This window comes from Suricata suricatta, chromosome 10, assembly GCF_006229205.1.
Source record: "Suricata suricatta isolate VVHF042 chromosome 10, meerkat_22Aug2017_6uvM2_HiC, whole genome shotgun sequence".
In the NCBI taxonomy this organism is placed as follows: domain Eukaryota; kingdom Metazoa; phylum Chordata; class Mammalia; order Carnivora; family Herpestidae; genus Suricata; species Suricata suricatta.
The window spans coordinates 123520331-123534893 of record NC_043709.1 but is presented as its reverse complement, the minus strand read 5'-3'; the positions used below and the strand labels follow the sequence as shown (position 1 = coordinate 123534893).

The following is a 14563-nucleotide window of genomic DNA, read 5'->3' as shown; positions in this document are numbered from 1 at the left end:
TTTGCTTGGAGCTATCAGTTCCAGGGACATGAGTAGTTCATAGTGGGAAAAAGTCCTGATGAGACCACGTTCACATGCAGGAACGCAAGGGGTGGAAGCTGGAGAAGACCATGGGATAGTGACCTATCATCTCCGAGTCCAGCAGAGAGGTGGCCAGTGGCCAGCGGAAGGCCAGGCTGAGGGAGAGAAGCAGCAGCAACTGTTGATGTACTAGATATGGTCATGACACTGAAAGACTGTTGTTATGGGTTTTGCCGTGAGCCACAGAGCACGTAATATGTATGGTGCTACCTGGGCTTGTACGGCCCAGTGGCTTTGTGCACTGACTTCTTAAACGTTCAAACCTCAGAGGAGAATGCAAAGAAAATATAGTTTTGGTGAGAGAACGTACAAGAGAACACAAACTGAAGGCTTCTCAAATCATCCTTCCTCCATTCCCACTTTTTTTTATTTTTGGCTAGAATGCAGCTATTTCCAATTCCCCTTGAGAAGACGTTTATCACCATCCATATATTTAAAAAAATATTTTAATGTTTATTTATTTTTGAGAGACACAAAGAGAAACAGAGCATGAGTGGAGGAAGGGCAGAGAGAGAGAGGGAGACAGAGAATCCAAAGCAGGTTCCACGCTCTGAGCTATCAGCACAGAGCCCAATATGGGGCTTGAAGCCATGAACTGTGATGTGAGATCATGACCTGAGCTGAAGTTGGATGCTTAACTGCCTGAGCCACCCAGGCACCCCTCACCACACATTCTTTTTATTAAAAAAAAAAGAGGAGGAGGAGGAGTTAAGGACTGATTATGAGCAAAAGGCAAATGAAGAACATATACCACAGAAAAGAATCACAGAAAAAGCACAAACAAAAAGTTTTCCATCCTTCAGAAATGTTTCTTATATGATCTTCTCAATTAAAAGGAACCATCTGAAGAGTTATTTTTCGTTTGAAAGATATGGCATAAAGGTTTAATAAAGAGATTCTAAGACAACAGAAAGAGATAAAAACTGAGTTGGTTGCGATCAGAAAAAGAATGGCAGAAAAATCAGGACAGAAGAGAAGAGGTAGAATAAACGTGACTGAATTCCCGGAGAGGGTCAGGTACATGGGATAGGTACACAAAATGAAGGACAAAAGAACAGAGACTCAACTGGGTCTCATGAGGCAGCGTGAGCTGGCTTCCGCACATCACAGGGTGTAAGTAAAACTGATACGGAAGGGAGTCACTAAGACACTGCTTGGCGAAGTTGCAAAGCACCTACGGACATCCTGCCAAAGAACTGGCACTGGACAAAGGGAGGAGCCTCCTCACCTTGGTTCTATCAACAGCAACACACACTGCCAAAGACAGAGTGGAACAGTGCCTGCAATAACTGGAGGAACAGAAAATGCGCTCCTAGGAATATCTTACCTAGCTGACCTGAGTTTCGAGCTCAAGCAGGCAAGAATTTAGGGATTGACGCTTTCTGGAAATAACTATGAGATGAAACAGTTTTAGCTCCCCAAGAGAATAATTAAAATAAGTAACTCAGAAAAGGGAGGGTATAATTTAAAAGGCTTGAAGTGAGCACTGAATCAATGTAAATACAGAAAAAATTTTAGACATTCTAGAAATTATGCTTAGAGACAGACCACGAATGTGGAGTGTTGACTACATAAAAGAATCATGTAACAGTCCCAGGATGTGGACATCAAGGAGGTGGGAGAAAGTGTAACTGTGCTAACTTCATTCTTCAGAGCAAAAAGGTAGAAGAGAGTGTCTAGAAATCAAACCGAAATGAATCTAACCTTTAAAACTTTAGCAAAACCTTTAAAACTATGGTGGTGAAGAAAGATAAACATTTATCTGACTTTCAACAATTTCTTCCTTTCTGTTGTAAGTTTCTTTTTCTTCTGTTAAATATGAGTAAAATACTTAAAATAGTATTTATATAGTTTTGTGAAATGCAACCATTGAGGGAAATTGAGTAGATGGTACATGGGTCTTTCTCTATTATTTCCTATAGATGCATGTAAATGTAGGTCAATAAGAATGTCAATAAAAATAGTATTTATAGGATAAGTCCATATTTATATGAACCTTCGATCTCTTGCTACACACACACACACACACACACACACACACATGCAAAGAAATATGGAATTGTGTTCACAAAATGTTTATGCTGGGTCTCTTATTTTCTCTTGGTGCTGTGGTTTTAACTGATTACCTAAAACTTCATTATATGTTTATATATTTATTGGGTTTTTAAATAAGTAAGAGTCACTTTTTACCAATAAATACTCAATATTCATTATTCTTTTAAAAGAATGAAGAAGCAAGCAAAGACAATCAAAATATGTTTCAAAGCAAAAGGTTCCAACTACTGCCATCTGAGAAACGTAATGGAGTGAGGCAGGCAAAGGTACGTGGGAGCATGTGAATAAGGTTAAGTGGGAGCAGGTGTTACCACAACTGGTACAACCAGAGTGATAGTGAGAGCTGGAGCCGTCTAAGTCAGGGCTTCAAAGAAGGGAAAATGCAATATTCTCGTGCAAGAACCAGAATCTACATTCTAAAACTGCGTGTGTTGGTTATAAAAAAAATGGCATAACCAAATTCATCCAATCCATAGCTTCCACTAAAACATCTCTATGAAACACATGATCTACCCCCAGGGTCTCAGTCAGATTCTCTTGATAAATCAATAACTGAATTTCAAGAAACAGCAAAGAGATGAAAGTGAGACCTTCCAGTCTAGTCTTTGTAAGAGCTTCGGGGCCTCGTTGGTGTCGTTCTAAAGAAAGGACTGTGACCCGTGCCGCATGACATTTTCAAGATGATTTTAGGAACAAATGAGATGTTAATGTAAATTTTACCATTTTTTCCCCCTAAGTCTTCTTTTTATTTCTGCCCCTAACCCAGCAAGGGAACTATAAAAAAAAGTTTTCTCTAGAAAAAAAATAACTTTCTCTCAAAAGAAAAAAAAAAAACATCTTTCATGTGGTATCTCCTTTTTTCCATGCAAAAACCAAATAGGTCAGCACATTATTAATTGTGTCTATTAAATATATAAAGCCAGCTGAGGGCTTTCTATTCTAGATCTCAACCCCAGCTCTTCAATCAAGATACAAAGTTGACCCTCGAACAACACAGGTTTTTACTGCATGGGCCCACTTATATGCAAATTGTTTTCAAAAAATATGGGAGAGCACTTAAATGTATTTTCTCTTCCTTATTATTATTTTTTTTATGTCTGTTTATTTTTGAGAGAGAGTGATACAGAGTGTGAGCGGGGGAGGGGCAGAGAGAGAGGGAGACACAGAATCTGAAGCAGGCTCCAGGCTCTGAGCGGTCAGCACAGAGCCAGATGGGGGGCTCAAACTCATGAGCTGTGACTCAAACTCATCTGAGCCAAAGTCAGATGCTCAACCAAGTGAGCCATCCAGGTGCCCTTCTTCCTTATTATTTTCTTAATAACATTTTCTTTTTCCTAGATACCTCATTGTAAAAACATACTATATAATACGTACAACATGCAAAATGTGTTAAATGACTATGTTCTCAGTAAAGCTTTTGGTCAGTGGCAGGCTCTTAGTTCAGTTTTATACTTGGATTTTCAACCGCACAGGGGGTTGGCGCCCCTAATCCCATGTTGTCCAATGATCAACTGTATATTTACTGACATCTTACTGCATGCATGCCCTAGACCCAGCACTGGAGATACAAAGATGATTAAGATTCACAAAATATATTGTATTTAAGTACCATTAAGTGGTGGTGATAACTCACCCTGTGTCAGGCCCTGCTGCATGTTTTTTAGGCCTTATTACATTTATCCTCATAGTATTATGGGGGAGGTATTATTAGCACTCCCATTTCATAAACAAGGATTACCTGGATCTAAGAGAGGTTCAAAAACTTGCCTAGAGTCATAAAACTAGCACATGGCAGAACTGGTACATGGAAGGATGAGGCCTTGAACCCAGGTCTGTGTGACTGTGAAGCAGGAACAAAGGGCTGCATGACCAGAGAGGACAGAAAATGTAAACACATGCTTGGGGCTCAGAAGCACTGAACTGACTTTGGGGGATATGGTTTTGAAATATATTTTCTTTTCTTTTTTTTTTAATGCTTTTTATTTATTTTTGAGAGACAGAGAGAGACAGCTGGAGCACGGGAGGGTCAGAGAGAGAGAGGGAGACACAGAATCTGAAACAGGCTCCAGGCTCTGAGCTAGCTGTCAGCACAGAGCCCGACGCAGGGCTCGAACCCATGAAACGTAAGATCTGACCTGAGCCGAAGCCGGACGCTTAACCGACTGAGCCACCCAGGTGCCCCTGAAATATATTTTCAAGGAGAGAATGAAGAGGGGAGATTTCCAGGAGAGAACACTGCATGATCCCAAATGGAGAGGAATGAAAATGCATGGCATGGTCAGCAACCAGAAAGTGGCCTGATGGCCAGGGAGAGGGTACTGGGGGGGGATGGACACGGTGGTCATCCAGGCCTTTATATCGTCATCAGTGACATGCTGGGAGCCATCGAAGGTTTGCCATTTCAGACCTCAATGAAATCAAGGACTGAAAAATAACATGTTTAATGAAGTCTTGGAGTGTGGTGTAACTTCAAGTAGTAATTAGCAGAGAAACGGGATGAAGTCTTTTTTAAATTAATGCAGTTTTGTTGGCCCCTGCTGATAACTTGCTTACTAATAACAAAGGCAAATCCTTAACCTCATTGCGCAGATGAGAGACACTTTTCAAAAGAAATGAAAAGATCACACGATGCTGATTACCAACTCATGTTAAGCAGTCACTAACACAGCGTTACTACAGGATTACATCCCAAATATTTCAAAGGTACTGTAAATGAGATTGCCCTTTCAAACTTAGTTATTTGTATACTCTACCCCTTAATTCAAACAAAGAAGTCTGGAGAAACATGAGCAAAGATTTCTTGATTCTTGAACCCACCTCTCAGTAATGTAAACTCCAACCGCAGTATCTCAGAGAAGTTGGTTACATTGGAAATGCCTGTTATGAACAAATAAAACAACGAAGCCCAAAGGAGCCTGACAGAAACTCTTTGAATCATCAGTCTTGTGAATTTCTACTAGTGAAGAAGACATAAACCAGTAAGAGCGCTGGTCTGAAAGTCATAGGCTTTGAGTGACAGCCCAGTGCTGCCCATGAACTGCCTATATTGAATGGGTAGGATTCCATTTTTTCTAGGCTGCAGTTTCCTCATCTCTCAAATTAGAAACCGGAAGAAAAGTTCCCTTCCAGTGATAATAGCCTAAGATTGTTAAGATTATTCTCGGGAGGAATAAAAAAGGGCAGCATAATGCAGAGAAGGACTGAGGTAGACGTTAGAACAAATGGGTTCTGGCCCCAACTCTTCTGCATGACAGAATCTAGAATGACCCTGGACAAGTCCTTTTTCCCCTCTTGGCTGAGAGTTTTTCCCCTTCCTTGATGGTTTTTTACTCTGTACAGCATTTGCCTCTGAAGAATCAATGTAACTAACTCCTAGGAATTATTTACAGCTTCTTAGTACATTTTAACATCTTCCTGTTTATTTGAATTCCTTTATTTATTGCAACTTAAAAGCTCCTACTCCTAAGGGCCTTCCCTAGGGGGTGCTTATTCAAGAGCCCGTCCCTTAGAAAGTTCCTTCAAGAGACCATGCTTGAAAGATATTTACTTCTTACTTGGGAGCTTTAGGGAAGAGGAAGTAGTAAAGAAAAGCATAAGGAAATATTTCCGGTAGGGGAGGGTAAGTTATCACTTCTTTCCTAAATTTCCTGGCCCTAGATGGGTCCTCAACTATATTCTCCAGGCTTCACTTGTCATTTTTTCACTTCCCTATGTGGGACAGACACTGCCACCAACTCATGCCTTAATGAGAACTTTTCTCTTAGATTTCATACGAACAATTCCTTCACCCCCTCATTTTGGCCAAGATAAAACAAGAATTTTCCAAAAGAAAATTTATTTAGACTGTAAGCAGGCATACACAGACATACACACCACACAATTAACATCCCACAAATACATAGAAATAAGTACGTATGGCAAGATTTGTCATCTCCAAATAGCCAAACACTAGCCACACAGTGTCATGATGATTAAACACAATGGGGAACAACTTCCTTCATTTCCAAGAAATGTAATAAACTTAGGAAGAAACACCAGGCACCAGCAAAATGCATCCAAAATTGCTGCCTCCGTCTGCCTTGGTGTATATCCATAGTTTACCTTTTATGACCAACAGTGAAAGGATGGCGCACAGTAGGAGGCAGGCGGCACGGGGGGGGGGGGGGGGGGGGGGGGGGGGGGGGGGGGGGGGGGGTCCTCGGTGTGGGCTATCAAGGACACTGCTTACTTCTTGCCCGACTCTCAGTGCTCTCTGTGGTCTGCTCTCCAGGGATATCTCCAACCATACTTCTGAGTTGTCTCCTTACAACTTTGATTAAATGCTCGCCTTTCTGTGAGCATATCTCTTTGCTTTCATGACTTTGCTCTGCTGTTCTTTCTAGAAATAATGTTCGGAGACTGGTATCTCTATTTTCACACATGATGAAGACCTGTTTATCCCACTGGTGATTCAAAGGCCACCTCCTGGCTAAGCCCTCCTGTCCCTATTCCTGTAAACACTCTCTGCTTCTCTCATAGGGCATTGTTTGTCTTCCTTTCGTGGGATTAAAACTTCTTACTTTGTAGAATATGGTTATTTCCATGCTTTCCTTCTTTTTATTAGAAAGTGAGCTCCCAGGTGCGCAGACTATATATGCTTTAGCTGTCGGGGCCCTGTGTGCCACGTGGTCCAGAGCTTCACACAAGGGCCTCAATAAATATGGAGACAACACGGTTATTATCTCAATCAATGATTTCTACAGTAGTAAGGATTATATCACAATTGGTAGTGGGTTTAGAAATTTAGTCATGCTATTGACTAAAAATGTAAAGTAGGAAAGAAGAGTATGTCAAGATAATTCCTATATTTCTGGTTGGCATAAGCAATTGAGTGGTGGTACCACCAATAAGAAAGCGACCAAAGAACTAATTTTGAGTGGGGCAGCATAAATTCAATTTTGGACATGTTCAGTTTGAAGAATCATTGCAATATTCATGTGGAGATGGGAATCAAAAGAATGGTTATTCTAAGAACAGCCAGGATAAGCATTGTCAAAGTCCCACATAGTAAGGAAAGTGAGTAAATGTTCCGAAGGGTGAATAATTCTCACAATGACATAGTTACAGCCATTAGAGAAAAATTATCCTGCCCAGAAAATAGAGAGTAAAATGGAATCATGCATTGTATCACACTGAAAAAGCCCTATTATTACCTCCTACTGATTCTTCTTTCTTTTTTTTTTGTAAAATCAAAATCCCATTCAAGTGAATTTACATGACATAAAGTCTTCTACATAAATAGAGAATTGACAGCTTGAACCAGGCTTTGAATACTGAATGGCTGGGTAATATTTTAGTTTGTCTTTCGTTTGTTAATCCTTTTTTAAAAAATTTTTTTTTGCTGTTTTTATTTATTTTTGAGAGAGAGAGAGACAGCGTGAGCAGGGGAGGGTCAGAGAGAGAGGGAGATACAGAATCTGAAGACAGGATCCAGGTTCTGAGCTAGCTGTCAGCACAGAGCCCAATGCGGGGCTCAAACCCACGAATCGTGAGATCATGACCTGAGCTGAAGCCAGATGCCTAACCGACTGAGCCACCCAGGTGCCCCCGTGTGTTAATCCTTTGAGATACACCTCGAAGTTGCCTCATTTCCTGGTTTGAACACCATAAATGCTTGGACAAGTGAGGTGACTGTAAGAATGCCACAGAAACGGCCAGCAATTTTGACCTAAGAAATAACCATGTTTGAGTCACTAAATTCTTACAAATATTCCTTTTTTCTCCTATAAAATTATACGCAAAACAATTTATACACATTAATCACCATTAGCATATTGAGGGTATCAAGTAAAATATGAAAATTGCTTTGTATGTAAAGCAAGAGAAAATTTTTAAGGGAAACGTGTTAATAATATAACCACCACAAAATGATATTCTAATTTGGGATTTACCATTCAAGGAGACCCTAGGCTAGGTTTTTCCTTTATTGACAAGGAATGTAAATTATATCGTGGATAATATTTTTAGGTAAATGTTCAAGATGTATAAAAGAAAGAATTACAGGAGGTTATTTCCATACTCCACATAATGGATATTCATGGCTTCAATAGCTCAAAATACCCTTCCTCTGTAGGAATAAGTCCAAGACGGTTGCAAGAAAGGGTTCTGCCTCTCACACAAAAGCCGGAAGTGAGGGAGAAGCACATGTTTCTCACTGTATGTTTTCACCAACAACATGGACCTGTGCCCTAAGCATCAGGGAACCAGATGGTCTTGTAGGGAACGTCGAATCTTGAGGGAGTGACAAAGTTCAAGGTCAGTTTACAAATATTTTCAGGTGGTTGTGGCATTCCAGAAACCAGTGCTGCTGCAGGACATGTTGGGGTGAGGAGGGTGGGAATCAGAGGTGGCCTCTTAACAGGCAGCTCTTGAGGTAGGCTAGTTGTGGCTTCCTTTGCTCCAGCTTAAGCCTGGCTTGCCTTCCTCTTGATTCTCTGAGCCATCCAGTATTTTTCATTCAATTGCTTTTCTCCTTAAAGTGGCTTGGATTGTTTTTAGTCAAGAATGCTGACTGGTACATTTCAATTACAAATGACTTTCCTCTATTCCATTAAATCAGGCAATTGAAAACTTTGAAATACTGGATTCAAGAGTAAAACCTTTCAAATATTTTCTAATTTAAAGTTCTCACTGATTCAGTCTGCACTGTGATACTGTTCATCTAACTCTTGTGAAAAATGCATTCCCATGGTTTGGAGTAGGGCATGGGAGCAGTGACTGTAGGCATAGGCATCTTGATTTCGCACAAGAGTTGAGTAAGTTATGAGAGTGACTTGTTATATTCAGACCTGACCTTGACTTAACGTAGAAGTCCACAGTGCCTCCAACACTGTCCCTTCACCATTATCAGGAAATTTAAAGTACTTAATTTGTGTTCAATTTATTGTAGGACAGTCTTGTTTAAACCTGAATTGTGATTTTTTAAAATAATCATCCAGCCAAATACATACATCAATCCAATTCCAAAGTTAATATTATGTACAAAAAATGTCAGCTTTGAGTTAGGTGTGCTGATTTAATACAGTCAGATTTTTGGATCACTTTTACCAATGTTGGGACTATACCAAACTGTACCAAATCAAGTAATTTTGCATGATCTTGAAGATTACTTTTTCCCAAGGTGTTGACAGTGGCATACCACAGCTCTCTCTCTCTCTCTCTCTCTCTCTCTCTCTCTCTCTCTCTTTCTCTCTCTCTTTTTTCTTTTGCCTGAGTACGTCTCACACTTTGGAACTAGTAAAAAAGTATTGAGAGCAGGAAAATATTCCCTCTTCCTAGGACATGGAACTAAAATCTGTGGTCAAAAGGGCGTTGTGCATTAACGACTGAAATGCCACACCCACCCCCTCCAAACATATACTTGTGAAAAATAAAATATTTCTAAAAATATTTTTAAGTAGAATTAAAAAGACAAAGACATTCTCTAAAACATGGTGAGCATTACAGTGGACCTAAAAGGTCAGATACACCCTGGGCAAGAGGACAGAAACTACAGGTTGAAATGAAGCCCAGGACTAGAAAAAGACAGAAGAGGCCTGAAAGGTAAAGGAAACAAAATGCCCCACTTGCAGTGAAGGCCCTGAGCGAGGCTGGGTAGAGAGGACACACCTGAAGGTGGGGAGGCCGTGTCTCTTACTTGGAAGACAACACTGAACAAATTCTGCATCTTCTTCGTTTTATGGAGCCAAGTGCCTGAGATCCCATGGGGTCTACTCCCTACTGGCTCTGTGGCCAGATCTGCAATATCCTCAAAGTCCCATTGGGCAGAAAGGCTTCTGAAGCTAGATTATAGCAAAGCAAAACCTCCAAAATAGGAGAAAAGAGTGTAGAAGGAAAGAAAAAGCAGAGCAAAATCTCTCCCATTCAAGATGAGAGAGCAAATCAAAATTCTAAACCACAGAAGCAAACCACATATTGAGGAAACAAGTGACCTCAATAATCAGGACAATTCATCCTTCTTGAGATGCAAATCAAAAAAAGATTGTTACACAGTCTAGACGGTTACAGAGGAAAAGGACTGCATTCACAAAAAAGAAAAATAAATTAGCTAGATATGAACAGTCAGATATAAAAAGTCAGTGAACAAATAAAAAGTGAGAAATTCTAGAAATGAAAAATACAGCTATTGATAGAAATATCAGCATGAAAAGTAAGTAGGTAGGATAACTCTAGACTAGTCCTAGTTTAAGAATTAGTGAATTGAAAAACAATTTTGAAGAAATTATCCACAATCTAGGAGTGGTTAATAAATGAAAGATAAACATAAAATAGAAAATATAAGACATATATTAGACATATTAGGACATTGCAATATTTATCTCTTAGAAGTAGAAAATAAAAATAATAAGAGAGGATCAATATGCAATGGAATAATGACTGAAATTTTTCTAGTAAGAAAAAAGTTTTCTTATTGAAAGTATAATTTGCATTCTTAACAGGATAAACAAGAATCAGTTTTGTGACTGAGAAACAGAAGCATTGAGACTAACAGTACCCAATATATAGTGGTTTTCAATAATTTTTTCTTATTTTGATCTCTGGAACTTAGAGCAATAGGCTTAGAATCTAAACATTGTGTAGTTCAACCATTCCTATGATGCTTGGATGTTGGGAGACAATCCTTGACGGGTCTCTCACATTTCTGTATGTCTTATATTAGCTTTTTTCCCAGACTATTTATTTCCATGGATGCTTGTATAGTAAACAGACTTGGAAGTGAGAGATAATGTCTCTCTCCAGGACAGAAGGAGGTTTTGTTTGCTGAATAGGAAAGATACTATCTGGGCAGGTTTGCTAGCCCTCCTCAAGGAGTAGAGTTTCCCAAGCTCAGGATTCCCAAACTGTGAGGTAAACCCCTTGTATACACCCTAGGGCTTGTGGGGGCAAGGATAACCAACATGCATATAAAACTCATGTTGCTGACTTAACAAGAGTAGTAAAGTCCTTTGTCTCTGATCCAGGAGTCTCATATCTCCTGCCAGGACTCGTGAAGCTTAACTTACTAGCTTGCAAATAAGGTAAAATCTCAAATTCTCTACAGTTATTGACATAGTTCTTGAGCACTCTATACAATGTTGGTACACTTCAATTTCTGTTCATTTTGTTTGTTTGTTTGCCTGTTTGCTCTGTGAAGAATGGGGTTGTGGCCGATTATGGAAGTAGATTCCACCAAGAAGTGATGGCCATGTCTGGGTCCATGGCCACCTCCTCACCATAAAATACATGCCTGCATCCTTCTTTTCTGCAGTTTATTCCACTCACAATGTAATGTTTCCTCATTACAGCTATATGAGCTCTCTCCAGCAAGGCTGTAAACTCATACAGACAAGGACAATTACCTCCAGAGAGGTCTACCATTATTATTCCATTCACTCATGTGAATAAAGCTGGATTTGGGGATCAGGATTTGAATCCCTGCTAAGTCATTCATTACATGTGCAGCCTTGTACAAGTTAGTTAGCCTCTGCTAACTTATTTCTTCTCAGGTGTGAAAAGGGAGCATGGGGTGTCAGAACATTTCAGTCAGGGCTGTTGTAAAATCACATGAGATAATGTAAAGTCCTGTTACAATGTCCCCTTTTAAGTCATGTACTATTTTCTACTCACTTCTCCCAACTTTTCCCTAAATATTAGTGATATGCTCCTGAGACGAAACTAATAGAATTTTCAAGAATAAATTGAAATTACAAAAGGCTGCTCTTTGACTTAGCATTGTCTCTAGGAATTTATCCTATGGAAACAATAAAGGATTCATGTCCAACTCTGTTACTTATTAGAATTAAAAACAGTTAGTAACAACCTAAATGACTAATAACAGAGGATTGTTTAAGCCAATTACTGAGTAGTCATGCAAGGTAATGTTCTGCAGCACTTAAAAAAATCTGTCATAGAATGACATGGATTTAATGGCATGGATATTCACTATTCAGTGAAAACAATCATGTTCTGATACACATATCAGTGGAAGAGGATAGAGAGCCCAGAAATAAACCTATTCTTATATAGTCAATTAATCTAGGACAAAGGAGGCAAGAATATACAATGGGGAAAAGACAGTTTCTTCAATGGTGCTAGGAAAAGCTGGACAGCTACATGTAAAAGAATGAAACTGGACCACTCTCTCACACCATATACAAAAATAAACTCAAGATGAATTAAAGACCTATATGTCATACCTGAAACCATAAAACTAAAAGATAACATAGGCAGTAGACTCTTGGACACTGGCCTTAACAACATATTTATGGATATGTTTCCTTAGGCAAGGAAAACAAAAGCAGAAATAATCTATCAAGACAACTTCAAAATAAAAAGCTTTTGCACAACAAAGAACACCATCAACAAAATGAAAAGGCAACTTACTGAATGGGAGAAATTATATGCAAATGACCTATCCGATAAGGGGTTAATATCCAAAATATATAAAGAACTTCTATAATTCAACACCAACAAATAATCTGACTAAAAATGGGAGGAAGATCTGAATAGACATTTTTCTAAAGATATAGACATTGCCAACAGACACATGAAAAGATGGTCAAGATCCCGAATGATCAGGGAAATGCAAATCAAACCTCAAGGAGATATCACCTCACACTGTCAGAGTGGCTAGTATCAAAAAGACAAGAAATAAGTGTTGGTGAGGATGTGGAAAAAAGGGAATGTTCATGCACTATTGATGGGAATGTAAACTGGTGCAGCCACCATGGAATATAGTATGGAGTTTCTTCAAAAAATTTAAAATTGCTATGCTATACAATGCAGTAATATGCATCCCTGTGTTCACTGGAGCATTATTTACAATAGGTAAGTATAGAAGCAACCCAAATGCTTATTGAAAGATGAATGGATCAAAAGGATGTGGTATGCGCGCATGTGCACACACACACACACACACACACACACACACACAGAATATTACTCCGCTATAAAAAAGAAGATCTTGCCATTTGCAACAACATGGATAAACCTAGAGAGTATAATGCTAAGTAAAACAAGTCCAGGGACGGGATGCCTGGGTGGATCAGTTCATTAGGTGTCCAACTCCTGATTTCAGCTCAGGCCATGATCTCACGGTTCATGAGATTGAGCTCTGCGTGGGGCTCTGCACTGACAGTGTGGAGCTCGCTTTGGATTCTTTCTCCTCCCTCTTTGCCTCTCCCTCACTTGAGTGTACAACATGCTCTCTCCATCTCTCTCAAAATAAATATTTTTAAAAAGTCCAACAAAGAGAGACAAATCCATATCATTTCCCTTATATGTGTAATCTAAAAAATAAAATGAAGAAACAAACAAAAACAGACTCATAAATACAGAGAATAAACTGGTGGTTGCCAGAGGGAAGAGAGTGTGGGTGGGGGGAAATGGGCAAAATAGGTGATGGGCCTTCCAAATAAAAAGAAGCAGGCTACAGGACATATATAAATACTATTCCAATTTCTTTAAATATATATCCATTCATAAGATACTACAAGGTTACAGATTAAAATGTTATACTTGATTGATTTTGTTATACACTTCCCTGTGTCTTCTAAATTCCCTGAAATAAATATACATACTATTTATAAGTAAAAAGCACATTTGATATTATAAAGCTATACATAGTATCTTACTAGAAACCCAATTAGGAAGTAGGAATCATACCTAAAATGATTTCTGAATATAGTTCAGCCTGAGAAAATGATACCAAGAAATAATACTATCAGAAAGTCTTGGAAGGCTTATGTTCCTTTTTTAATCTCAAATCTAAGATACCTTACTTTACAGAAGGGCAGAAAACACAAGAAGATACAGGCCAATACTAATCATCTACTGAAGTTTATATTCTTTATTCTGATGAAATAGTTTAGAAAATGCTGCCAGCAGTGTCACCAATACCGGGACACAACTCAACATGTGAATTCACTTTTCATGCAAGTGCCCCCTTATCTCCCAACCACAATGAATGAATTTAAATGAGTTCTTTTCGGCAAACCATAAGAGACTCTTAAACACGGAGAACCAACTGAGGGTTGATGGGGCTGGGGGGGAGGGGGGAAGGGGTGATGGGCATGGAGGAGGGCACTTGTTGGGATGACCACTGGGTGTTATATGGAAACCAACTTGACAATAAACTATAAAAGAAAAAAGAATAAATGAGTTCTTTTCTCACCTTAACACCTACTGCCTTATAAAATTGTTCAGAGACTTTGGAAGATGTTTGGAATGAAGATATTATTTGCTTACCTGGATTTTTCGGTGCCTCCCATGCCTTGATGAATGCCAATGAATTCCATTAGCTGCTTCTGCAACATCACATCTTTGCCCTCAATTTGAGTAATGAATTTATGCTGCAAAAGATCTGATACTGTTGGACGCTTTTCATAATCTTTGGTCAAGCACCTGCACT

At 39.2% G+C, this 14563-nt stretch overlaps 1 protein-coding gene across 1 annotated transcript in view; it reads right to left on the bottom strand.

The window, feature by feature from the left end:
- The window catches only part of MYO3A (myosin IIIA), a 214428-nt gene that overhangs the window by 147635 nt on the left and 52230 nt on the right, over positions 1–14563 (bottom strand). Inside the window, exon 8 of the mRNA XM_029955278.1 lies at positions 14401–14556. Within this exon, the coding sequence (XP_029811138.1) occupies positions 14401–14556 (156 nt within the window). The remainder of the gene's footprint in view (positions 1–14400; positions 14557–14563) is intronic.